The 27,717-nt window shown below is 38.0% G+C and overlaps 1 protein-coding gene across 9 annotated transcripts in view; it reads right to left on the bottom strand.

Annotated features, from left to right (window-relative positions):
- Nucleotides 1-27,717, bottom strand: part of LOC131243135 (calcium-dependent protein kinase 26-like) — a 49,523-nt gene that overhangs the window by 6,497 nt on the left and 15,309 nt on the right. For 4 of the 9 annotated variants that reach the window (XM_058242264.1, XM_058242259.1, XM_058242258.1 and 1 more), the window contains 3 exons: nt 25,435-25,602; nt 11,799-12,023; nt 10,994-11,139 (listed from right to left, as the gene is read on the bottom strand). In XM_058242264.1, the coding sequence (XP_058098247.1) occupies nt 11,020-11,139; nt 11,799-12,023; nt 25,435-25,602 (513 nt within the window). In that variant the 3' untranslated portion in view covers nt 10,994-11,019. Of the gene's footprint in view, nt 1-9,805; nt 9,957-10,978; nt 11,140-11,798; nt 12,024-25,434; nt 25,603-27,717 lie in introns of all 9 variants that reach the window. The other 5 variants (XR_009169891.1, XR_009169889.1, XM_058242261.1 and 2 more) reach the window with 3 other exon arrangements.

Genomic DNA, 27,717 nt, shown 5'->3' on the forward strand with positions numbered 1-27,717 from the left:
ATATGTTGGGACTCAAACCACCGGAATTGGTTTTTTTTTTTTTTTCAATGAAAGGGTCCTCAGCCTTTGAACCTGTATCATCTTCAAATGATCTAAATTGTTTATATGATGCTTCTCACTTTTGTATGGTGGATAAACAACAAATAAAAGCTCTCAATTGGATATTTCAACCCTTTGAGAATTTGGCTATTTAGCGTTGAATATAGGCACCCACCACCGGCTCTATTATTTTTCAAAAAATAAAATAAAAAAATAACCGATCCGAACTTTGCCCAATCCGATCCGACCCGGTTTTCATGACCAAGACGGACTCAGATCGGCTAAGGACAGCAGGGGTTCGGGTCGGTCCAAGTTAGATGACCCGGTCTCGGTCCTAGATCGGTCCGAGTTCGAGTTGGGCCGTGTAGAATCCGGACCAAGTCGAGTTGGACCCAATCCGATCTGACTCAGTCCGATGCCTAGCTCTAGGCGACCCCACTCGAACCCGGTGTGAAAATGCCCTTGCATTAATCACCCCCGGTGAGGAGTCTCGAACACGAGACCTCCCGCTCTGACACCAATTTGATGCAGGACAATTAACCACTTGCTCTAAAAGCTTAAACTGTTAGAATATGGCGAATTAATCCCTTTATCTCATAGCCCAGGCCCCACATCTTGTGGGTTAGGACCTTGGCCGAACCCCCCTCGTGGGCCCCAAATCACATGGGTACCGTCTCACATGAGCTGCCCACCCCGAGTGTGTCCCCGCATCCCACATGCTACCCCACTCGAGCCCCGCCCACCCCGAGTGTGTTAGTGCACTTATTTGCACCCATGTTTGTCAATTACGTGACTAGTTGTGTCTTTTAGTGGGATGAGTTCTTGACAAATGAAGACCGGCGACGCAACTAGATCAGAAGCATCGAAGCCACATTGAAGACAAAGGATTGCTTCTACGATCTTAAACCTTGCAAATAGATGATCCCAACCAAAATAGGAAAACCCACCTAGGACATCTATTCTAAGCCAATCCCAAGTCCATATCTTATATCCTATAGTCTTGGCTTAAGCAAGTCCCAAGTTGGTGAAAGATTTATTAGACAAAACAAGAAAAACAGGAAAATCTGTCCACTGTCGGTAGGATGAAGGTGCCACCAAAAAGCACATTCGGTACCACCGAAGATACCTTCGATATTAACAAAGGGGCTCAAAATAGTCCAGTAAGCTTACAACGATAATTCGGTGTCACTGATTGGATATTTCGATGACACCGACTGCCACCGACAAACAAAGTTCGGTGCCACTGAAAGAGACTGTTTTCAATTAACAACTTGAGAATTTAATTCAGTACTACCGATAGATAATTTGGTACTACCAAAGCAAGTTCGATGGTACTGAAGGTCACTTCGGTAGCACTATAAACTAGCCATTTTATATCCGTTTTCTATCTGTTGAAAGCTTTTATCTATAAAAATAGCTTGTAGGAACTTGCAAAAAGCATGGATTAAGGCTATTAAGAGTCTCTAGTGTAACCCAAGCTTATCCTAGTTTACCTAGACTCCATCCATATGAGATTCATGCTCTCTTCATTGTGATTCATCATCTTAAGAGCATTCAAAGCTCGAACTTATGAAGAACATGATCTTAAGCCTTTACTAGAGTATTGAGACCAAACCTATAGGTATATCCTTGATCTCAATCATACTCTAGTATATCCATTAGTTGAATCTCTTAGGAAACTCACTCATTACCTTCATTAGAGATTCAACCAACTCCCATAACCTTGGTCACCTTTATAAGTATATCATATGCAAGGTTTTTTATCGTGAAGCTGAGCCAACAGGTAAATCCAAGCAACACGATCGGGGGAGCACTAGGAAGCTAATTCAAGCTCGAGAGCGCGAAGATCTAGTAACCCAAGACAAGCTACAAGAGAGAACTCAATCCGACAAGTGTCATTTTAAGAGTTCAAAAGTTTAGTCTCTTTCCTTGTGTAGGATTGAGGCTAAGAGTTTGCAATCAACAAACTCGTTTAGGTTCTTTGTGTGGGACCTTAGCTGGTGGGCCTAAACGTGTCCTTAGTGTAGGACTATAAAGGTTGTTGGTGAACCTGATTTAAAACCATCAAAAGTGAAATCCGGTGCACTCTGGGATTGAGTGTGGTTGCCGGGAGTGGAGTAGGCACATAGCCGAACCACTCTATATGCTTTGTGTTTGGGATTGTCATTTGCGCGTCTAATTAATCATGCTCATATATGCTTGAATGTTTAAATTCTTATGCATGATTGAATGAATGCTATGTGATTAATAGGAAGCATTTCCCACACACAAGCTTACTATGATATAGGCTAGTTGCTCCATTGGTATATCATAAGCTACCTACGTGATTGGACCCTCTAACTGGCTTGGAAGCCAATAGAGTTACATTGCCTTTCTAAGTTTATTTGTAAATCATTTAAGTTAAGCAATAGAAGTTTTTATTTGGTACAGTCCTTTGGAAAGTCCTATTCACCCCCCTCTAGGACTACAAGCACAGTTTCATACTACTACTAGTGCGGTGTAAACCGCAATTTTAGAGTGTGACCCTGCATTCCACAGGCGACCTCACTCGAGCCCGGTGTGAAAATGCCCCTGCATTAAAATCAAGTAATTCTAAGCCCAACCCTAAGGAAAAAGGGGGAATATATGTCCTCGAGGAGGAGGACGATGTGAATGCAAAGATCGTGGGCCTCACTTGAAAAGTTGAGGCCATGGAACTAAGTTGGAAGAGATGCGACCCACCAATGCATCTGTGGAAAGTGCATCTGGCATATGCGAGAGTGATGTACACCTTACAAAGGATTGTCCTACAATCCCGGCTTTTCAGGATGTGTTGCAAGCTCAAGTGAATGCCATGAATGCTTACCAATGTATGTTCAATGCACCGAACTCTAACACGTATAGTCTTAACTGGCGGAATCATCCCAACTTCGGTTAGAGAAATGGGCCAACTGCTAATGCAAGCACTCCTCCTCAAAGACCTCCTGCACCTTAAAGTGCAACACAAGTGCAACCACAAAAGAGGACCCCTGAGGATACACTACAAGCATTCATGCAAGGGCAGATGCAATTCAATCAAACCACTATGCAGGCTATAAATGATCTTGAAAGGTCGGTTTTCGAGGATTGAATCACACTTTATGGTTGGGGAGAAATGAACATTTCCAGCCCAACCTCAGCCTAACCCAAAAGGACAATACGAAGTGAGTGATTCGAATCCTCCTAACCCACATGTGGAACAAGCCAAATCCATCACTGCTCTTAGAAGTGGTAAGGAAATATACAAGACGATACCAATAAAGGCTAACACACCTAAGGATTTGGATAAATCTGATAGTGATGATGGACCAAGCCCTACCCCACATGACAAAGAGCCGGTGCATGGGCACAAGCTCATGGCTCCATTTCCCCAATGACTAGTCTCATCAAAACGCCCATCAGAGAATCAGGACATCTTGGAGATTTTCCAACAAGTCAAAATCAACATTCCCTTGTTGGATGTGATTAAGCAAATTCCCTCCTATGCTAAGTTTATTAAGGACCTTTGCACGTTTAAACGCAAAATAAATGTCCAAAAGAAGGCCTTTTTGACAGAAAAAGTGAGTGAAGTTATCAAGCAAAACGCTCCCCCAAAATACAAAGACCCGAGTAGCCCTACGATTTCATGTATCATAGGGAAATTCTAGATAAACAAGCCTTGCTAGACTTGGGCAAGCGTTAACCTTGTACTTAGTGTACGAACAATTGGGGTTTGGTGAATTAAAACCCACCAAGTCCGCCCTACAACTTGCTGACCTATCTATTTGTATACCAAGAGGGGTAGTTGAGGATGTGTTAGTCTAGGTTGATAAGTTCTACCAACCAGTAGACTTTATCGTCTTAGACACAACCAGTTATAAATGCTAACACTCAGATTCCGGACATCTTAGGATGCCCATTCCTGACCACTTCAAATGCAATCATCAATTGTCGAAAAGGAGTGATAAAATTTTCCTTTAGGAATATGACATTAGAAGTGAACGCGTTTAATCTATGCAAATAACCTGGGGATGTAGATGAGATCCACGAGGTAAACATGACTGACACACGCGTGGAGAAGCTCATATTGACTAAAATCTTCAATCCTTTAGAAACCTGTATTGCTCACTTTATGGATTCTAACGATCACATAATATTAGATACAATGAGAACTTTGTTAAATTCTAAGCTAGTACTTGAAACTAACCAGTGGAGGCCGAGCTTTGAAAAATCGCCCCTTATAAACTCAAAGCCTCTACCATCTAGCATCAAGTCACCGAAGCTTGACCTAAAACCATTGCCATCTGAATTGAAATATGTTTATTTAGGTCAAGGAGACACATTCAGTGGTGATTTCTTTTCACTTAGATAATGAGCAAGTGAGTAAGCTAATTGGTACTCTTAAAAACCACAAGAGTGCCATAGGATGGACTATTGCGGATCTCAAGGGAATTTACCCCCTGATTTGCACTCACCGAATACACCTAGAGGAGAATGCCAAAACATCCAGGCAGCCACAATGCCGATTAAATCTTAACATGAGGGATGTGGTTAAGATGGAGGTGTTAAATTTGTTAGATGTGGGTATCATCTACCTTACATCTGATAGTCAGTAGGTGAGCCCAACTCAAGTGGTGCATAAGAAGTTCGGAATTACCACCGTAGCCAATGCCAACAATAAACTCGTGCCAACTAGGGTTACCGCTGGTTGGAGAATATGCATTGATTACAGGAAGCTGAACACTATCACGAGAAAAGACCACTTTCCCTTACCTTTTGTTGATCATATTTTGCAAAGATTGGCCGGTCATTCCTACTATTGCTTCTTAGACGGGTACTCAGGCTGCAATCTGATTGAGATAGCCTCTGAAGATCAGGAGAAGACCACCTTTACATGCCCCTTTGGCACCTTTGCTTATCGAAAGATGTCATTCGGGCTATGTAATGCTCCTGCGACATTCCAAATATGCATGCTTAGTATATTTTCAGACATGGTTGGGCATTTTCTATAAGTGTTTATGGACAACTCTGTTTTTGGAAGTGTTTTTGGAAGAACGTTTGACGAGTGCTTCGAGCACTTGAATTTAGTCTTGACAAGGTGTGAAGAGAAGAACCTTGTCTTGAATTGAGAAAAGTGTCATTTCATGGTTCATAAGGGAATTGTCCTTGGACATGTGATCTCATCCAATAGAATTGAAGTGGACAAGGCCAAAATAGATTTGATTGCTAATTTGTCAGCTCCCAAAAGCATACGTAACATTTGCTCTTTTCTAGGTCATGCGGGATTTTATAAGAGGTTTATTGAGGACTTTACCAAATCTCGAGACTATTGAGTAACCTCCTTCAAAAGGATATCCCATTTGAGTAGACTGATTCATACCAAGAGGCTTTTACAAAACTAAAGGGTATGTTGACAACCGCACCAATCATGCAACTACCCAATTGGAGCATTCCTTTTAAAATTATGTGTGATGCTAGTGACTATGCTATGGAGGTTGTGTTAGGCAAAAGGAAAGACAAAAAACCGTTTGTTATCTACTACGCAAGTAGAATGCTGAAAGGTGCCAGATAAATTACTCCACGGAAAAGGAACTCATTGTCGTAGTCTTTACTCTAGACAAATTCAGATCTATCTTAATTGTATAAAAAATTATAATTTTCACTTATCACGGGGCACTCAAGTATTTTCTCTCAAAGAATAATGCTAAGTCCTGTTTTTTGAAATGGATGCTCCTACTCCAAGAATTCAACTTAGAGATACGTGACAAGAAAGGAATAGAGAACATAGTAGCAAACCCCTTGTCTTGACTGGTTCTTTCAGATCCCATTGAGAGTTCACCAATCAAAGACACTTTCCCATGTGAACAACTATTTGTTGTCTCCCAATTACCTTGGTACACCGACATAGCAAATTATCTTGTGACAAGTAAATTGTCGATTCATTGGACATCACAAGATAAGAAAATATTTTAGCCGAAGTACATAGCTTTTCTGTGATGATCCTTATTTGTTTAAATATTGCCCAGACCAAATCATTAGGAGATGTGTTCCGAATAATGAACACTCTAGTATCATTTCCTTTTATCACTTACAAAAGCTTGTGGAGGTCATTTTTTGGCAAAAGAAAACCACTGCTAAGATTCTTCAATGTGATTTCTATTGGCCGACAACGTTTAAAGATACCCATGAGTTTTGCAAAGCATATGAGCAGTGTCAAAAACTGGGAAGAATGTCACACATAAATATGACGCCTAAAAATATGAACTTAATTTTTGAAATTTTTTATTGTTGAGATATCGATTCCATGGAACCTTTTCCCCGTCTTGTGGACATCTTTACGTCCTCCTATCTATGAATTATGTTTTCAAATGGGTGGAGGCAATTCCTTGTAGAACTAATGACCACAAAGTAGTTCTATGATTTTTAAAAGAAAATGTATTGTCGAGATTTGAAACTTCGAGATCTATAATCAGTGATGGTGGCTCACACTTTTGTAATAGACCATTTGATAACTTAATGAGGAAATATGACATTACACACAAAGTGGCCACACCCTATCATCCACAAGTAGTCAAGCTGAAGTTTCCAATAGGGAGATTAAATGAATATTAGAGAAAACTAACTATGTATCCGGAATGTAAGGATTGGTCTTTAAGGCTAACTAACGCGTTGTGGGCTTGTAGGACTTGTTTTAAAACTCCTATTGGAATGTCTCCCTATAAACTTGTCTTTGGGAAAGCTTGTCACTTACCAATGGTATTGGAACACAAGGCATACTAGTGCAGGACATGAAAGTAAATATGACATGCAAGATTTCAAGCTTTAGATCATACCAATTTTAAACAATCACAAAATTCCATGTCCCACATACGATCAAACATTCAACAAGGGAAATCTACGGGGGTCCAAGCCTACACACGTTTAGGGATGGATGAAATAAAATTATATACCAAACAATGCCCAAAGGAGTGTAAGATTCATCAACTCTTGCAAAGGATTGTTCCCCAATTCAAGAGATTCACCATGTTTCAATTCGGGGAAAGTCTAGGGTTTGCAAAAGTTGGAAAAACTTGGAATTTGTGATTATCGAGGGTTAGGGTTACGGATTTAAGGCGAGAGATGAGTGAAATAGGGGAGAGAATAACCTGAGACAATCCACACGTGTGGACAACAGCCTAACCCAGCCCAGACGCACGTGTGTGGGTTCCTGTCCCCACATGTGTGGGGCCCACGAAACTGAAAGCGGCCAGCTAGGGGTTGGTCGGCCAGGGGAGGTCCACCCTCATGCCAAGTTTCACATTGATCCACGGTCCGATGTGTGCGTGGTGCTCCATCGAAGTTTCGGCCCCCTGGTGGGCCAGAATCTGAAAATCTGTTGTAGAGGAGAATTTGGGTGCAAAGAAAAGATAAATTGAAGATGGTAAGGCTGTGGGAGATTATATATGTGGGGTGTACGAGGTGGGGACGATTTTGGATGGTTGTGGCTTCGCACCACGTTAGTTAGCCCTTCGAGGAAGGGAGGGTTTCGCACCCAATTAACTTCTTCAACTTCGATGAATAGAGGAAAAAACGCAGAATTTTATTCATAAACTTCAATTAAAAAAAAAAAAAAAAAACCTACATGGGGTTGCCTATTTATACGAAAACCCTAAACCCCAAAAGTCGCGTCATGTGCGCACACTATTACTTTGAGACAAAGTAACAAAAATAAGAACTAATCAACACAATCAAAACCGTTAATGATGTTTCTAATAACGATAATAACCAAAACTCAAAATCCTAGATCATCTAGGGTAGTGGGCCATGATCATGAGATCCAATAGTGGAATCCCTATGATGATCGAGTCCACTCCAATGCTCCATAGCATGGCCCCCCTAACTAAGAGGTCCTCCATAGATGTCGTCGTCGATCCAGATCGATAGTGGGGCCTTCCTCCTCATTGAGTAGATGCGTAAGGTGGGGGGCGTGCGCGTGCACATGATGTCCCCATCACATACTGAGCCATAAAGAAGTTCAATTTCGACATTAACAAAGCTAGCACATTGCGTAGTTGGATGAAATTAGGAAAGACACACATAACAATGCAAGAATTTATTAGGAGATGATGAAAGTGTTCCATGAATAAAACATTTTCATGAAAACATTTTAGCTAAATCACCAAGTCCTTTATAATTCTCGCCTCCACATCTTTTCTGGAAAATTGTGATCCAGATGGATCAGCCCATTCAAAGTAAAGTCTTTTTATCCTTATGGGGCAGTGAAAGTTGTGAATCCTAAAAACGATAATGTGTTCTAGGTAAATAATTAGATACTAAAACCGTTTGTGGAAAAATTATTTCCAAAAGAAGTGTCCATATCTCTGGAAGATCCTGTATACCAGGATTGATCTTTTAGTTTGATGGAGATCATTTCCTTTGCTTTCTTAGGATTTATTTTCTTTTCGTAGAATAGGAGGTTTTGTTTTGGAATTTTTAGTTGTTGAAGCACCAATATTTGAAGTTAGCTGTCGTATGTCATCCATCATGTACTTATTCCACATACTCATCTTTATTTTGTTGCTCTCATGTTACATTTATTACATATATTTTATACATTGAGGAAAATGTAGAATTTGGGTTTCCATAGGAAAATTTTTTAATTTTAAAATTTTGATTTGAGTTGAAATTTCTGAATTTAAAAATTTTTATAAGCCGATTTCTGTAATTTTAGATTGTTTCAGGAGATAAATTCGAGAGTCAGTATTGAATACTTTTGAAGCCTAGATTCTAGTTACTTAATTGATTTTAAGATTAAGTTCAGTTTAATGATATTTAGTTGAGTTATGAAAATTTTAGTTGGATATCAAATTGATGAAGTGATGATTATTAAGAATGCAAAGAACCAAGCTTGGGGAATTTGTCCATCATGTTCATTGAGAAAAATGAAAAAGAAAGCATTACCCAACTAAAAAAATAGTTGTCGTAAAAAAGGGCTACCTATTGAAATTCATGACAAAAAAAAAAGAGAGAGAAAGAGAGAGAGAGAGACATTTTGAAAAAAAAAAAACAAAACAAAAAGAGTAATAGTGTGAAAGCTGTCGATGGAAAAATCAAAAGTTAGAAGAGTGAATTGTTGAGCTGTAAGACAAGTTCTGGTTTAGGTTTTGGTTGATTTGTTCATTTATTTGATTATTGTTATAGACATACAAGTGGAGAAACTGGATCTGTGGTATTGTTAAGTCAGGACTATATAATACATTCATAAAACTCAATGTTAGGAATTATTCAATTATATGATTACTACTTTGAGTTTAATCGGGATATTTATTAAAGTATTGGAATTTATGTGAATAATGTGCTTGATTTGGTTCTCTGAGGATTGGTTTAGTTTGAAACTATTTGAGATTACAGAATTGGTTCCTTTTCGCAATTGTTTTGAATTCAGAATTTCTTGCATGTTTTGCTCGAAACTAGCAAAATGCTAGTTGGGAGTGTGATAACATCTAAATATTGCATATTTATCCTCTCGATTACACTAGTTTCCATCAATTTAAAGTGCTTAATTGATTAACTAAACATCTAATTTGTACATGCGAGGTAATCCATGAAACAAAGACGAAAGCATGCCGATTAAAGTTCAAAACATTAATCAAGAGAAGACTTGGAAATTTGGAAGACATTAATGAAAAATTCACATGCCAAAAATCAAAGAAAACCAAGTACAAAAGATGAAAAAATGACTGAAAAATCACACAATTCAATAATAGAAATAACTACTGTTCGGTCCCACCTGAGGTTGCTCGGTCCAATCGAGTGTGCACAGAACAGTCCAGCAACAAATTGTGATTTTCATAGATAATTCGGCTCAACACTTGGGTTCGACCGAAGCCGGGTTCGATGCCACCGATGGATAGTTCGGTGCGACCTAAGGGAGACGGAAACTTCAGAAAAAAATTGAGAAAATTCAACTGCAACCGAGAAACTAATTCGGTGTGATCGAAGGCTACAGTCGATGCAACTGAAGCATAACAAAAGTGCGAAAATTGGAGTCGGTTTCAAGTCAATGCGAATTTTTCCTATTTAAAGGAGTGTTCTAAGCCTTTTTAAGCATAAATTAGGATAGACGAGTGAGACCTAGGAGTTACGGAGCTTCTTTGAAATCATCATTCCCTCTTAATCCTTCGGTTCTAGTTTATTTTTCTAGTTTTTCTTTATGTTTTGTTTAAGATATTAGTTATGTTTGGCTAATCTCTAAGTCAAGTCTAAGGGATGAACCTTTTAATAGATATTTAATGTTGAATTCATTTCTTCAATGAAAGTTAAGGTTTTTATATTGAATTATGATTGGATGTGGTTGAATTTCTAGATTGGGGAAGGAATCAATTTATAAAGTTGTTTGATCTATTGTTGCCTCCGGGTACATTAGATGCTTTCAATTCCCTATGATGTGATTACCTAGATCTTCATGAGAGATCAAGTCTATCATGATTCTAATATATGTTGGATCTTCTTTTTTATTAATATTACTGAGTTATCTTCCGATTATAACGAATTGGAATCCAATTGTACTTGAGTTATCAACTCGAGAAGACGAACTGAATTCAAAATCTATTGATTGGGGATTCTTGAATCCTTAGTCATTTTTATAATTATTTCTACAACTCTTCTATTTCGCTGGATTAAAAACTCAAACCAACCGTTTTTTCTTAGATTAAATTCTTAGTATATTCTCACCAAACTCCCTATGGATTGACCCCGGTATTACCAAGTTATTACTACATCACAACCCTATACTTGGGTTCGATCGCCTTGGAAGCACTAGATCAGCTCCAACATTTTAGCATTTTGTGAAAATCTTCAAAGTTATTTTTTTCCTTCCCATATTCATCTTCACTACTAGCATGCAGAATTAAGAACCCTAGATAGCACGGGAAAAAAAAAAAGGGGAAAGAAAGAAGCAGACTTTGAAGAATAGAACCTGTACACAACATGCGTGGTCAAAACTCATAGGGCTCCCGGTGCATCTCTCATACTCATATTCAGATTCCGCATGGTTCGTCTTCCAATTCCAGCATTGCCCTTTTGCATCATTGCAACAAACTCCCCGTAATCAATCCGACCATCCTAAAACACAAAAATCATGGGTGAAACAGAGTTTTAGGCGCAAAAGGGTACATGGAAATAGACAATCCTTTTTTTCTTTTTCTTTTTTTTACACACACCCAGCCACGCCACAAGGGCACTCGATCCCTAGTCTCGGTGTTGAAACACAGCCTGTGGACAAGTCTGACAACTACTAGGGATGCAAAAGGTCTGGGCCCACAATTTTGAACAGATCAAGTGGGACCTATCAAAACTTTGATTCTGTTCAACCCAGGCCCAATCAATTTGCTGCCCAATAAATAACAACACACGATGATACTTGAGAGTACGACTGGTTATTTTTTATAGCAAGGAAAAAACTACTGTCATCGATTTCATGTTTTGGGAAATAGAAGGAATTTGATAGGGGAAAGTTGTGTGAGCACTGTCTGCGGCAAGGCTTGGTGTTCACATATCTCCACCATCCAACAATGATGGGAGGGAAACTTGACATGCATTTAAAGATGGGCTTTTGAAAAACCAAATATCAAAATGCTACTAATCTCAGCTTCCTACCTACGAACGGTGAGTAGGGATAATGTGGTTGTTGAAATCACACCCTAATAGTAAGTTGCTAAGAATAGCAGATGGAAATCTACAAACTCGAGAAGACCTAAAATCTCAGAACTTTTGTTACTTACATTGTCTTGATCAACCTCTTTAATGATGTCCTCAATAAGGACATCGGTCATGTTGTGCTCTTTACAAGCTTGCTGGAGCTCATCAACCGTGATATAACCACTACAATCCCTATCAAAATATGAAAATGCTGCAACCAGATGTTCCTCACGTTCAAGTTTGTTTAGATGAACCGTTGCAGCAATAAATTCTAAATAGTCGATGGTTCCACTGTTGTCCACATCGGCCTAAAAAAGGTTGGATCCAGTCAGTCAAATGGAAAAAATAAATAAATAAACAGCTGCACCTATCAATGAATGACGGTTATTTATCACAAAAGTGGGACCATTTACTATCAATATAAAAAAAAAAATGCGCCGGATGTATTTTCCAGCCACCACCCAAAAAAGAGGCTATTGATAGTGAACATGGTGGAATAATTCACTATTTTCTGATGCAAATGATTTGAGGCATGGATTCGAAATAAATAAACCCCAAAACCTATTCAATCTCTATTTCAAAGGTACAATAAATCCTTGAAGCAAATAGATTCCACAGCTAACCTGTTAAAGATTATGCGTTAAGTTCCAGGTGAATGACAATGCTCTGGAATTGACAATATAAAAAATGCAGTGCTCATCTTTTTTATGCAAATATGCATTAATGTCAGTCAGTGAGAAGGGATAGGCAACAAAAGGAGGGACACGAAATGCTTGCACCCCTGCCTAAAGGAAGTTCCTATAGGCGGAAGGTATGTGGGGCCCACTATAATGTCCGAGTGTGACATCAACTCCATCCATCAGGCTTCACTTGCTCATGTTAGGACATGAGTCCAGAAATGAGGCAAATCCAAAAACTCAAGTGAGGCATGCCACAGGAAAGCGTGGGGATTGAATGCCCACCATTGAAACCTTCATGGAGACAAGTTTTGGATCGGGCTAATATTTGTGTTTTCAAGTGTATCCCGATATGGTAATAACCTTATGAATGGTTGAATGGCACATAAACATCATGATGGGCCCTAGGAAGGTTTCAACAATGGGCATTTTCATCCTCATTGTTTCATGCTAGGCGGCCCACCAGAGTTCCGAGCCCTTCTCCTTGCTACTTTACCCCAACAAACTTACCTTATTATTAGAGAAAGGGGAAAGGGGCCACTTTTATAGAGAGAGAGAGAGAGAGAGAGAGAGAGAGAGAGAGGGGGCGTATGTTCATGTCAAAGTGGATTTGATAGAGACCGGAAAGAGAAAGACATGGTGGTTCTGCATCTTTTCTTTTCTTTCTTTCTTTTTTTTTTCTTTTCTTTTCTTTTTTTTTTTTTTTTTTTTGGCTTATTTCCTAATGTTAGCTAGCAAAATTGATGGATGAGTGGATTTCTTGCAGACCAGGGTGGGCTGCACAAAGCTTCCGTCTACAAGATTCCCTATATGTAGGGGCCACGACAAAGTTCTTTCTTTTGGAATACCTTGCCTTTCTCTCATTCTTTTGCCCATACATTATTGAGATACTTCTTGTGGCATACAAATGTGCATTTTCTTTCATTCTTTTGCCCATTTTGTTAAGGGCTTCTTTTTTCTTTTTCTTTTTTTTTTTCTCTAATTGCACATGTAAATATGAGCATTGTTCGGAGTCTCCCCAATATATCAATAATGTCCCTGATATATCCAATGTTTTAAATATCTTTATCGCGTAATGTGTCGCACCCTTGGGATAATGATACATATTGGTTATCGCATGGGATATATCGGTTGTATCGCGTAATGTATCGTTGTTGTTAGGAAACATGGGAACATTTGGAAATTGGATGAATTTTTCAAGGAAACTTCAAGGATTGTTAAAAAAGACATCAATACACACTTAGAAATCAAAACATTACAAAAAAAAAAAAAAAAGGTGCACATAATAGGGGTTTCCTTTGTATGGGGTCCTAATACATGCATTGTCCAACTGAACTCATGCAAGTATATTTAAAGTCTATTAATATAATTTATAAACGTAAGAAGACATATATGGAAACACAAGCAATTCATTCAAAAGCAAAAGAAGAATCACAAAATCAGGTTACATGTTTGATTTTGTGTTCAAATACAACGATTCGAACTGATTTGAAAGAAATTGAGAAATTTCGATTTTTTCCAATTTTTCGCAACTTTCCCTATCTCTCCCATATTTTGAAATCAAAGCTCCAAAAACATGACTTTTCACGGAAAACATGAAGAATCCTAGATTTGTAACCATTTGGCATTGATTTAACGTGATTTACATTAAAAAAATGGATCAAAAATCAAATATGCTCACCGGATTGAATAGGTGGGATATATCAGCATTACCTATGCATTTCGTATCGCACAGGTGGGATACAAGATATATCATGGGATATGTCGGCCGATATCGTTGATATTTAAAACACTGGATATATCTGCATCTCCAGCTCGATGATACCAATAACACTGGTGGTATAAAAAATTCCAAGTATCGACAATATATCACTAAGTATCGCCAATGTATCACCAATATTTTTTACTATGTAAATTCCAAGTGCTGCATGTATCACCAATGTATCGTCAATATTTCGATAATATCGCTAATGCATGGATATTACCAAAAATATATTTACTAAAATAAATTCCATTTCAAAAATTTTTCTTGGGCAGATGGTTGTATGATGAAATGCATGATTGTATGTGTGTATATGTATGCATGCATGCATGGATGGACGGATGGTACCTGCATTTGTATTATATAGATCATAGATAGATCATGGATGGATGCATGTTTGAGTTCATTTACTTTTACATGTCCTAGTTATTATATGATACCTGCAGTTGTATTATATAAACTCATTTTTTTTGTTACTATTGGACTGATTTCTTACAACAACACATACTTTTAGGCTCCCATTAAATCGAAAATTATTATGCATGCATTCTTTTTGCAATTTTTTATTCCTAAATATGTAAAAATGTGCATCTCCTGAAGTTTTGCAGAAAAATTCCATCATTTTCCCAATGTTTCCCCACATTTCCGGTTATTAGCGATATTATTGATGACGATGATATTGTTTATGTATCCCTAGACAACGAAACTTGTAGCGATACTGATAACTTGAACAATGAATATGAGAGATAAATTTCAGATAGACCTAAGATTGGGGTAACCTGCATAGATCAGAATATTGGTATCGTATCGGTCGAGACGGCCGTATCGTATCCGTATAAGCTGAATATGATACATGATAGGGGTTTGTATCAGCCTGTTATGAAAAAATAGTACCATATCAGGCTGTATCGGCACCAATATTTTATAGCCTCACTGGTTTCAACTAAACCGATATGGCTAAAAAAGATTTATTTTTATTTTTTTCAATTTCTTTGATTTATTTTCATTTTTCTCCTTCTCTTAATTTTGTTGCAAAGGAATTGTTTTAAAGACATTCTGACCAGATATAAATCAGATTCGAAGATCGAAACTTGCTTTTTTTACATCAAATTGAATAATCGAAACTCCCGGGTCTGGTTTTACAAAAAAAATTTAAAAAAAGGTAAAAAAAAAATTTCGGACTGGAATCCCATTGAAACAACAATATAAACTATTTCGATTACATCTTGGTTGATTTGATCTGGATTTAGGGTGTTTCCTCTTATTTTCTTTTATTTATGCAGATATTTTTTGAAGATTTGGGGGATTTTCTTTCCTTTTTTAATTTTTTAATTTACGTCGGTATTTTTAAAAATTTTCAAAAAAATAAAAAAATTTATTTTTTTTTATTCTTGTTGAGATGCGTGAGGGGTATTAGAGGAGTATAGATCCACTGATTTATTGAAGATTTGGGGCTTTATTTTTATACAAGTATTTTCTAAAAATTAAAAAAATAATAATTAGTTTTTTTTTTTCTAATTCTTGTTATGATTCTTGAGGAGTATTAGAATATGAATCTACTTATCTGTTGAAGATTTGAGTTTTTCTTTTTAATTTCTTTTTTATTTACACATGTAGTTTCTAAAACAAATTCATTAAAAAAAAAGTTTCTAAATCGTTTTTATTATTATTATTATTATTCTTATGATGCTTAAGGAGTATTAGAAGACTATAGATGATTTCACACTCTCTTCTTTTTTTTTCTTCTTATGATGCTTGAGGAGTATTAGAAGATTATAGATGATTTCACACATGCATTGATTAAAATACATTTTTTCTATTTTTGAGTTAATTTTTGTGTATTTTCTATTTTTTAAATAATTTTAGAAAAATTATATTAGTTGATAGATAATCATATTAGCAATATATGATATCAACTTTTGACATATATGAACAATTTATACAAAAATAAATAAATAAATAAATAAATAAAATCAACACCATACCTTACTTGGTCAACCCGTCAGGACAATATTCTTACCAATAAATGGTCCAATACACCATTGAATACACAGTAAATAATTTTTATTTTTATTTTTTTAAAAGATTCTTGAATCTCATTTTTTCTCATTTTTCTAATATATTTCTGCATTTTTTTACTTAAAAAAATTTCTAACTGATACAACCTTGATACTGATATGCGATGTCGTATCGTAACATTTTTCCACCAAACCGATATGGCAATCAATACTGTCATTCAGAACTATGGTAGCATGCCTTTAAAAATGGATTGGGGTAAGACGTTTTCCTCAAAATAGAGGAAACTTCTTCTCTTTTGATTTTATATTGAAACTGAATCATTAGTTTTGTGATGGCTGATCATTTCCATGGAAGTTGTCATGCTGACATGATTTAACTGGAACTAGCTCATCTAGTGCCGGATTTCCATACAAGCCAGTGTATCAATGATCGTCGTCATCTCATTATAGAAAGGTACAGAGAATCAACCTTATGATACCAGGCGCCTGCCTGGTCCATCAAAAAATTCTTATCTCTTACTTTTCATGGAGTTTGCTTTTTATTAGTTGTTACTGAGATGCACAAGAAAATTTCAAGGAATCATTATCATGTAGTGGCTGCACAAGAAAATTTCAAGGAATCATTATCATGTAGTGGCTGCACAAGAAAATTTCAAGGAATCATTATCATGTAGTGGCTGAAATATCTGTAAGTTATGGAGTCTCCAGTTCCGCATTTTACATGACATAAAGTAAGATTAACACATAAAGTTGCTTTTGCATTTGTTAAAAAAAATTCAGCCCACTTAATGTGAAACGGAAGCATGTTATGTTGGAAACCACGAAAACAACTAGAGACGAATCAAGCAAAGTACTTGCAATCACACAACCAAATCCAAACAAGAACAATCCGAATTTTACGTGGAAAAACGCTTTCGAGAAAAAACCACATCACAAAGCGACGAGTAATGCACTATGAAAGCAGATATGACAAGAGATAAGAGTCTTACTGATTCAAACAAGCCTCGAATCTACTTCACAAGCCCTAGCTATGCCCTTGAACCCTTAGGAACGATTTAGAAAGCCCCAGAACACCTCTCTCTCTCCCAAATCCTGATTGCACTTGATATATATAGTGTTACAACTGACATAAGAAACAGCTTACGCACTTGTGCAATTCTGTGCACATCTTCGATGAGACCTTCGATGGCATCGACCACCCATCGAGGATCTGTCGATGACATCAAACTCCTTCAATGTCATCGAGTAGCAACACCAAAACGCTCCAGCGACCAACATGGATTTTCCCGGATTTTCTCGATGGGATCGAGCACCTGTCGATGGCATCGTGCAATCTGTCGATGGCAACAACAGACCTTGTTGGCTGTTGCTCACAGATTTAAGACATCAACAGCAATCTTCACCATGTCTTCGATCTTCATTCATCATAGCTCCTTATTAATCATCATCTTTCATTCCGCCTTCCATCATAGTTCCACCATTGCTTCTCATGCACACTTCGTCTTTCATTTACACCTTCGCCAAGCCCAGAGAAGTAGCACAGAACTTCAACTTCTCTATGGGAACCACCTTAGTAAGCATGTCAGTCGGATTCATGCTTGTATGGATCTTTTCTAGAGACACGCCTCCTTCCTCAAGCACCTGTTGGATAAAATGATGATGCACACCAATATGTTTAGTACGTGAGTGAAAAATAGAATTTTTCGCCAAATTGATCGTGCTTTCGCTGTCACAATTAACTGGCACGGCCTCTTGCTGAAGCCTCAACTGATTTATCATTCCTCTCAACTAAACACCTTCCTTGAACGCTTCTGTCACCGCCATCTACTCAGTTTCGGTTGTAGAAAGAGTCACCACAGATTGAAGCTTCGATATCCAACTGATCACTCCACCCGCCAACACAAACGAGTAACTGGAAGTCGACCTTCTACTATCCACATTACCCGCGTAATCAGAATCCACATAGCCTACTAACTTCTCCCCTAATTTTTCAAATGATAAGACGTAGTCCCGCGTACCTCGAATATGTCGAAGTAGCCATTTCACTGCTTCCCAATGTTTCTTGCCTGGGTTAGACATATACCTGCTAACAACACCCACTGCATGTGAAATATTCGGTCTTGTACAGACCATGGCATACATCAAGCTGTCAACTGCACTTGAATAAGGCACACGAGACATATCATGCCTTTCTTCATCTATTTTATGACATTGTTCAGAAGATAGCTTAAAATGAGCCACGTGGGGAACGCTGACCAGTTTTGCCTTGTCCATCCCATACTTCATCAATACACTCTCAAGGTATTCTATCTGAAATAACCATAGCCTGCTTATCTTCATGTCTTTGTGTATGTCAATGCCGAGAACCCTCTTTGCAGCCCCTGGATCTTTTATCTCGAATGTCCTTGATAACTGAGTCTTCAATATGTCGATCTCAGACATGCTATGACTGGCAATAAGCATGTCATCCACATACAATACTAGGATAATGAAGTTTCCATCACTCAGCGTCTTGTAATAGACACAATGATCATACTTACTCCTGGTAAACCTTTGAGTCATCATGAAAGAATCAAATTTCTTGTACCACTGCCTAAGCGACTATTTCAGGCCATACAATGACCACTTCAACCTGCAAACCTTGTTCTGTCCCTTGTATTTTGAAACATTTCGGTTGCTTCATGTAAATCTATACTTCTAATACCCCATGCAAGAAGACAATCTTCACATCCAACTGTTCCAGCTCGAGATTGTATTGGGCAACTAGCGCTAACATGAATTTGATAGATACTTATTTCACCGTAGGTGTGAATATATCAATGAAGGCGACACCTTTTCTCTGAGCATATCCCTTTATTACCAACCTTGCACCTATCATCCTGTTTCTTCTTGAAGATCCACTTACACATGATCACTTTTCGGCCGACGGGAAGCTCCACCAGCTTCCACATCTCATTCTTGTACAAGGAGTTAATCTCATCATTCATCGTTACTTTCTACTTTTCGGCATCTGGCTCATCAAGAGCATCCTGAAAAGTATATGGATCTCTCTCATCCGTAATGAGGGCAAATGCGACATTTAAGTCATCCATGTATCTCGGCGGTAACCTACGATCCCGCAGTGGATTCCTCCTCACGGGTAGCTGCTCCACTTGCTCATGTACCTGTGTCTGCATCTCAGTATCAGCTTGTCTCATCTGTCTATCTAAACATCCACAACCAACTTTTCTGTTTGCTTGTGTTCATCCTTATGAAACAAGGATCCCTCATCAAATTTGACGTCACGGCTAAAGATGATTTTCCGTGTGACCCGATCATATAGCTTATACCCCTTTACACCACCATTAAAGCCAACAAAGATGTACTTTTTAGACATTTGGTCCAGCTTATCTCTTTGAACTGTGGTACGTGAGAGTACGCATTGCTACAAAAAATACACGCAATCCTGAGTAGTCTACCTGCTGACCACTCCACACCACATCTAGAATTTTACATTCAATAGTCATAGAAGGGGATTAATTCACCAAGTAACAAGCAGTGTTAACAGCCTCAGTCCATAATTCCTTGCCCAACCCAGCATTGCTCATCATGCATCAGGCCCTCTTTAAGAGAGTTTGATTCATCCGCTCAGCCACACTATTCTGCTCTAGTGTGTGGCACTCTATGTTGTGCCTCACAATCCCTTCATCTTTACAATACTGATTGAATTCCCCAGAAATGAATTCCTCACCGTTATCTGTCTTCAACACTTTCACCTTTCGCCCTGATTGTTTTTCCATTATCGCCTTCCACTATTTGAAATTATTAAAAATATCGAATTTATTTTTCATAAAATAAACTCACTCTTCCTGGAATAGTCGTCAATGAACATGACAAACCATGACAACCCTCCTCTAGAAACCACGGGCACCGACCCCCATACATCAGAATGCACATAATCTAGAACCCCCTTACAAATATGTTTCCAAGACTTAAAAAACAACCTTGACAGTTAACCATATATACAATGCTCGCATATAATAAAATTAATGCTTTTTATGCTTTTTAAAACTGAAATCAAACAACGGTCAAAAAGTACTTTCATGCCCCACTCGCTCATGTGGCCCAAGCGTGCATGCCACATATGTGCAAACGTGGAATCCGCTACAGACGTTGCAGCTCCACCCGATGAAGTACTCCTGATCAACCTATAAAGGTTTCCATTCCTCTGTGCCTTCCTGATTATGTGTGCCCTCTTTGAAACTTCAAGGACACGATCGAACCTAGTAAACTTGCACCCTAGTGCACCCAGAGATATCAAACTCTTCCTCAAATTAGGAACGGGTCTCACTTCAGTCAAAATACACTCCATGCCATCAAACCGCTTGATGTGCACCAACCCAACACCTACCACTTTACAGGCATTATGATTGCCCGTAAATAGTGTTCAAAATATCGGTATCGCGTTACGTATCGCACCCTTGGGATATGGATACGTATCGGTTATCGCATGGGATATATTGGTTGTGTCGTGTAATGTATTGCTGTTGTTGGAAACATGGGGAAACATTGGAAATTGGTCGATTTTTTCAATGAAATTTCAGTGATTGTTAAAAAAGACATCAATAGATACTTACAAATTAAAACAATACAAAAAACAAGTGCGCATAATAGGTTTTCTTTATATGGGGTCCTAATCTATGCGTTGTCCAACTGAATTAATACAAGTATATTCAAAGTTTATTCATATAATTTATAAATGTAAGAAGATGGGGACACACAAGCAATACATTCAAAAGAAAAAGAATAATCACTAAATTAGGTTACATACATATTTGATTTTATGTTTGGACACAAAGATTGCAACCGATTTGCAAGAAATTGGGAAATTTTTATTTTTATTTTTATTTTTCCACAACTTGGTCATTCACCTCCAAATCTCAAAATTGAAGCTCCCAATCCATGATTTTTCATGCAAAACATTAAAAAACATGGATTTGAAACAATTTGACACTGATTTAACATGATTTACAGAAAAAATGATCGATTTTTTTTTTTAAATGCTCACTAAATTGAATATGTGGGATATATCCCACTATTTGTGTGTTTCATATCGCACAGGTGGGATACAAGAAATATCGTGGGATATATCGGCCGATATCGTCGATATTTCAAACACTGCCCGTAAATACCTTGCCACTATCGCACTTATTGTAACTGGTGAACTAACTCCAATAAGGGGTCATGTGGTACGAAGCCCCCGTATCCAAAATCCATTCTTCATCAAAGTACCCGGATTTTAATACGGTCAGCATGTCACTACCACTCGTTTCCTCACTAGATTCCACAGTGTTGGCTTCCCTAGAAGAACCATCTGAATTCTCCTTTCTCTACTTAGGATTCTGACAATGTTTCTTCATGTGCCCTGACATGCCACAATTCCAGCACTTCAACTTGCCTTTGCCCCTGCCCTTTGATTTAGACCTCGATCGTAAAGATCCACCATCCCACTCAGAATTTCACCCCTCATAACCAGTGCATTTATAGAAGCACCCACATCACCGTTTTTCTTTCTCATTGCCTTCGGCTGAAGGGCTGACATAACAGTCTCAACGTTAATGGTTATTCTGTTGGTGCACAAAGAATCCTTGAATGACTCATACGATGACGGGAGCGAATTCAACAGTATACATATTTGATCCTCATCTTTCATTGTCTTTTTCACATCCAACAATTTGCAAATCAACCTGTTGAAGTTACTACTGTGGGCCTCAATGTCAACCCCCTCCGCCATCTTCAGATTGAACAACTGTAACTTCGAGTGCAAATGATTCTCAAGAAATTTCTTCGCATAGATATTCTCGAATTTCACCCATGTACTTGCTGCAATTTTCTCACTCATAACATTATAGAGGACTTCATCCATTAGACACAATTGGATAGAGGTTCTAGCTTTCTTATCCATCTTGTTCCATTCATCTTCTGTCATAGATTCCGGTCGCTTTTCAAGGAAAACTAATCCTTGCTAAATTATGATAACATTCATCTAAACTTTCCATAGTTCAAAATTGTTTTTACCAGAATATTTTTCTACATCGAACTTCGGGTTAGATGCCATTGATACCTTTTAAATTCGATCTGCTTCCCAACATTAACTCTGATACCGCTTGTTGGAAACCGTGGAAATAACTAGAGACGAATCAAGCAAAGTATTTGCAATCGTACAACCAAGTCCAAACAAGAACAATTCGAATTTTACGTCGAAAGACGCTTTTGGGAAAAAACCACGACACAAAGCAACAAGTAATGCACTATGAAAGCAGAAATTATAAAAGATAAGAGTCTTACCGATTCGAACAAGCCTCAAATCTACTTCACAAAGCCTAGTTGTGCCCTTAAACCCTTAGGAACGATTTAGAAAGCCCTAGAACACCTCTCTCTCCCAAATCCCGATTACACTAGATATAAATAGTGTTACAACCAAAATAGGAAGCAACATATGCACTTGCACAATTCTGCGCACATCTTCGATGGGACCTTCGATGGCATTGACCACCCATCGAGGATCTGTCGATGGCATCGAACTCCTTCTATGTTATCGAGTAACAACACTAAAACGTTCCAGCTACCAACATGGATTTTACCGAATTTTCTTAATGGGATCGAGCACCTGTCGATGGCATCGACCTCTGCTCGAAGGCATCAACAAACCCCGTTGCTTACAAATTTAAGACATCAATAATGTGTTATATAGGCCTGCCCTTCTTCCCTCCATCCCACTCTTTCCAAGATGACTAAATGCTTGCTACCACAGAACTCTGAAATTTTCCATTACCCAAGACAAGCATCAGCAGGATTTTAGAACACAGGCATTCTGTAGAAGAGATTGTAGCTTTCCCTCTCTCATAGCTCTTGATAGTTCAATAGGAAAAAAAAAAAATGCAGGGATTTGACCAATATTAATATAGGCATAGAGGTCATTATGGCTAGATGGTGATAAGGAAAGAAACCTTGAATCATCACTGTTTTCCACATGCCTTAATATTGAAGTACCAGACAATATGATACATCAATGCCACCCACATTGAAGCATCTAGGTGAAAGAGGTCTCTAAAATGCTACCCACATTGGCGATAAGGAAGGAAACTCACATTGATAAGTAAACCCTAAATCACCACTGTTTAACACATTCCTTAATATTGAAGTACCAGACAATATGATGCATCAATGCCACCCACATTGAAGCATCTAGGTGAAAGAGGTCTCTAAACTGCAAGTTAATAAGGGAGGAGAAAGAAAATGATAGTGGATTATTTTGCAGGTTGGAAGTAATCCAGCTCTATGAGAAAACTGGAAATCTTTCATGGATTTCACTGCAATTTGGTGAAAATCCTGATACAAGGAAACAGTTTGGACTACGACTACAAGTTTGAGCCTTATCAAATTGGTCTCAAAATATGCTAATGAGTTTTCATTTCACTTTGCTCAAAGGTAATTTGATGCGGGACATGAAAATTAAATATGATATGCGAGATTTCAGGCCCGTCTCCCCAAAGTGACACCTGAGCCTTGGTCGGCCAAGGAAGACCTCCAATCCCTTCAAGTTTGATGACCATCCGACGTAAGGTCGAGGCGTAGTGCTCCACCGAAGTTTCAGCCCTCCTACAGGTCCAGATTCTGGAAACTGGCTGTAGAGGAATGAATAGCTGCAAAAGCTGAAAAATTCAAAGCAATAATGATGATAGAAATGAGATATATGGATGGGAGAGGGTAGGGATGAATGGGGATAAATGTGGCTTCACACCACGTAGTTAGCCCTTCGAAAAGGGAGGGCTTCGCACCCACTTTTGAATTCTTCCACAACTCAATAAGAGAGCAGAAAAATAAAACAGGAATTTTTATTAATCTTCAATGAATGAAAAAAAGCTACAAGGGGTGTCTATTTATAAGAAAACCCTATACCCCAAAACTCGCACCATATGCGCAACCTATTACTTGGCGATGAAATAAACTAAAATAAAAACCAATCAAAGAAATCTAAAGCGTTCATGATTAAATAACATAAATAAGTAAAACCTAAAATATGAAATTAATCCGACTAGTGGGCCACGATCATGAGATCCCACGATGGGCTTTTCTTGGCTATCAGGTCCACTCTCTTGAACCAAAACTTCATCTTCTAATTAGGAGGCTCTCCCTGGACGTCGTCATCAATTCAAACTGTGGGGCCCTCCTGGCGTACGTGCGTAGGGGGCCCGACATGCACAGGAAGTCCCCATCATAATTACATTAGCTTGCCCTCCATCTTCTCTACTGGTTTATGTCAAATATTTAGTTATCTCCTAATTGCTATGAATGCTCAACTTGTGCCCAATCTTGAGAGCACATGGAAATTTGTTTCCCTTTTTTTATGCTAATAAAATTTTGAGTTATACCCATCTAAAAAGACAATATATGGAAAATACAGAAGCAAGCCTCCTGTCTTCCTGCCAAAATCTAACGTAAAGAGATAAACATGGGTGTCTCTACAAAGTACACTTACCTTTTTGACAAGCAGATCTACCGAAGATTATCTTAAGGGCCACAAAGTACTGACCCACTTCTTGCAAAATACAAAATCCCAAGTTTACCCGTGTCCTTTTTTACTAAGGTCATGTTCAGCCACAATAAGTATATTGTGGCACTTTCAAAGGCCAGTTAATAATAGGGTTGAATTTAATGGCTTTCTCAGCAGAATATGTGGATATTTTACTTCTAAGGTCAGTTAAATATCACAACATTTTAATGTGGCAGAATTCAAAAGGCTGCACAAACCGCTCCTAACACATCTACTCAGTTTGTCACAGGTCATAGGTCTTGTAAGTTTCTTACACTGAGTAGCATTGGCTTCTGTATAGATTAATTTATAGACATTACATAGTTAAGAATGCAGCTGCTTTCCCATGTAGATTTTCATGTGGATGAAAAGATCTTAAGGGGCCTAAATAGTAGGATCCAATGTGTTGAATGATGGTGTTGCCAAAACTCAATAGTCTGAAATAACTCATTAATAACGCTAAGGTATTTATAATCAATATAATAAACTTTGAAGAAAAAATGAATCAATAAAGCATTCCAAACTATAAGACTAAAAGCAGAAATGCATGTTAGACAGCCCACAGAAAAATGCACCAAAATGTATCACAGTGGCCATTTCTTGTATAAAAGAATTATTGAAAGGCCAGCTCCATTGATCATCAGTTACAAAAGCAACAAAAGCATTGTTTTTAGAAAATGATCTTACTGCATCCATAAGAGCACGGATCTCTGACTCCTTCAAAGTTGAACCATATCTCCTCAGGCCAGCTTTCAATTCATCAAATGTGATGGCGCCACTGCTGTCTGTATCCATTGCTGTAAACATCTCTCTTAAACCAGCTATCTCCTCCTCTGAAAGGCTTTCAGCTATTACCTGTAGCATCCAAAAAAATCTCAGATAATCCAACCACAACCAGCTCTTTTCCAAATAAATGCTATTCCAGAACATTGCCTGGATAATTGGCTGGAATACTTTCAAAAAAAAGAAACCGATGCATCAGTGAAGTCTAATAAGGCTTCTAGATGCCTGAAGCACATTCCCCTGGATAGTAAAAAAGAAAACTTATTGCTTGAAAGAACCTATCGTCCATTACCTATTGCCCTCTAAAAATGGTCAGTTGGTCAGTGGTCACAACTAAGTACTTAGGGCAGCCAAACAACTGACCTGAGCATGCTAGAAGCCTGAATCCCAGACTCCAGATAAAGAAAACTTATTGCTTGAAAAGGAACCAATCAACCGGTGACTACAGCCTTCTAAAAATATATGCTGGTTAGTGGTCACAACTTGGTATTAGGGCAACCATTAAACTAATACTCTCTGCTAGTGTTAAGATCATCTGCAGCCACTGGCAATCCCAATTCAATCCAAAAGATAGATAATCCACAATGCACATTATGTGGCTTACTTCTCTTAGAATAGAAAAGAAAATCGCTTATTATGGTGGTTATAAAATGAGTGAAGGGAAGAACGAAGGAGAGGATATTCAAGAAAATTTGAAACGCTGCACTTTTATGCGTTGGAATTTACAAGCGATCCCTCACTCTTCATGCACATGCTATCATACAAAGGAGACCAAGCTTTTTCCTGGAACAAGCAGATCACACTTGGTATTTAGGGCAACCATTAAACTAATACTCTCTGCTAGTGTTAATATCATCTGCAGCCATTGGCAACCCCAATTCAATCCAAAAGATAGATAATCCACAATGCACATTATGTGGCTTACTTCTCTTAGAATAGAAAAGAAAATCATTTATTATAATGGTTATAAAATGAGCGAAGGGAAGAATGAAGGAGAGGATATTCAAGAATGAAGGAGAGGATATTCAAGAAAATCCACAATGCACACTTTTATGAAAATATTGTGATAATCTCCTGACCATACATGTTGGGAGCATAGTGACAAATATCTCCACTATTTTGAAAATATTGTGAGTCTCCTGATATTTTCAAAAATCGATATTTACCCATTTAATATCCTGGTACTTTTAAAAATCTCCATGCCCACAATAATATATGATATTTGGCTGATAATATAACACTAACATCCATATATCCAAAACTTATGATCTCCCACTATTTACTTTTTATCCATTTACTTCTTCTCTCTCTCTCTCTCTGTCTGTTTTTTTAAAAAAAAAAAAAAAAAAATCTCAGAGAGTGCCTCAAATATATCCTGATAAAAGAAACAAATTTGAAAACATTGCAAGAAGTTGACGAGATGAGATTTGTCACTTCGGTCAAGAGACTCAACAGCCCCACACACCAGCCTGCACCTCTGCAGGGATGAGAAAGCATGACCAAGAAAAATCAAATAAAATTAAAAAAATAAAATAAAATTAAAAAATAAAATAAAATTTGTTTGACCTACTGAGTTCTAAAAAGATATTGACATGGATGTTGACGCTGATGTTGATGTTGATGTAAGTATTAAGTTGGAGAAGCATTGTGATCACAGTTTTCAAGATAATTACAATCAGTCAAGGCTGCATTTTGAGGGCCCCCTGCATTATAAGGGGGTGTTTGGCGCATGGTATTGGGAAGGATTAGGTGGGATGGGATTAAAAAAACGTAATTATTACATATGGCAGGGATTGTCCCCGGTTACCATGGGATAAGCTTAATTCCATGCTATGTTTGTAATACGGTGGTACATTGAATGGATATACCCACCATCATTTGAATCTATTGAGAATAACACGTGTTATATCCAAAACCGTTCATCTGTTTTGTAACCTCATTTTATGGCATGGGCCTAAAAATGAGGAAGATCCAAAACTTATGTGGCCCAAAAGAAGTTTTCAATGGTAGGTATTCAATCCCCGCTGCTTTCTATGGTGGGGTCCACTTGAGCTTTAGATCTACCTGATTTTTTGGCCCATGCTGTAAAATGATCTCGAAAAATGGGTGGACGGTGGATATAGCCCACACATCATGGTGGGACCTACAAAACTTGATAACATTGAGTGGAATTGGCACGGGGACCCA

This window comes from Magnolia sinica, chromosome 4, assembly GCF_029962835.1.
Source record: "Magnolia sinica isolate HGM2019 chromosome 4, MsV1, whole genome shotgun sequence".
Taxonomy (NCBI): Eukaryota; Viridiplantae; Streptophyta; class Magnoliopsida; order Magnoliales; family Magnoliaceae; genus Magnolia; species Magnolia sinica.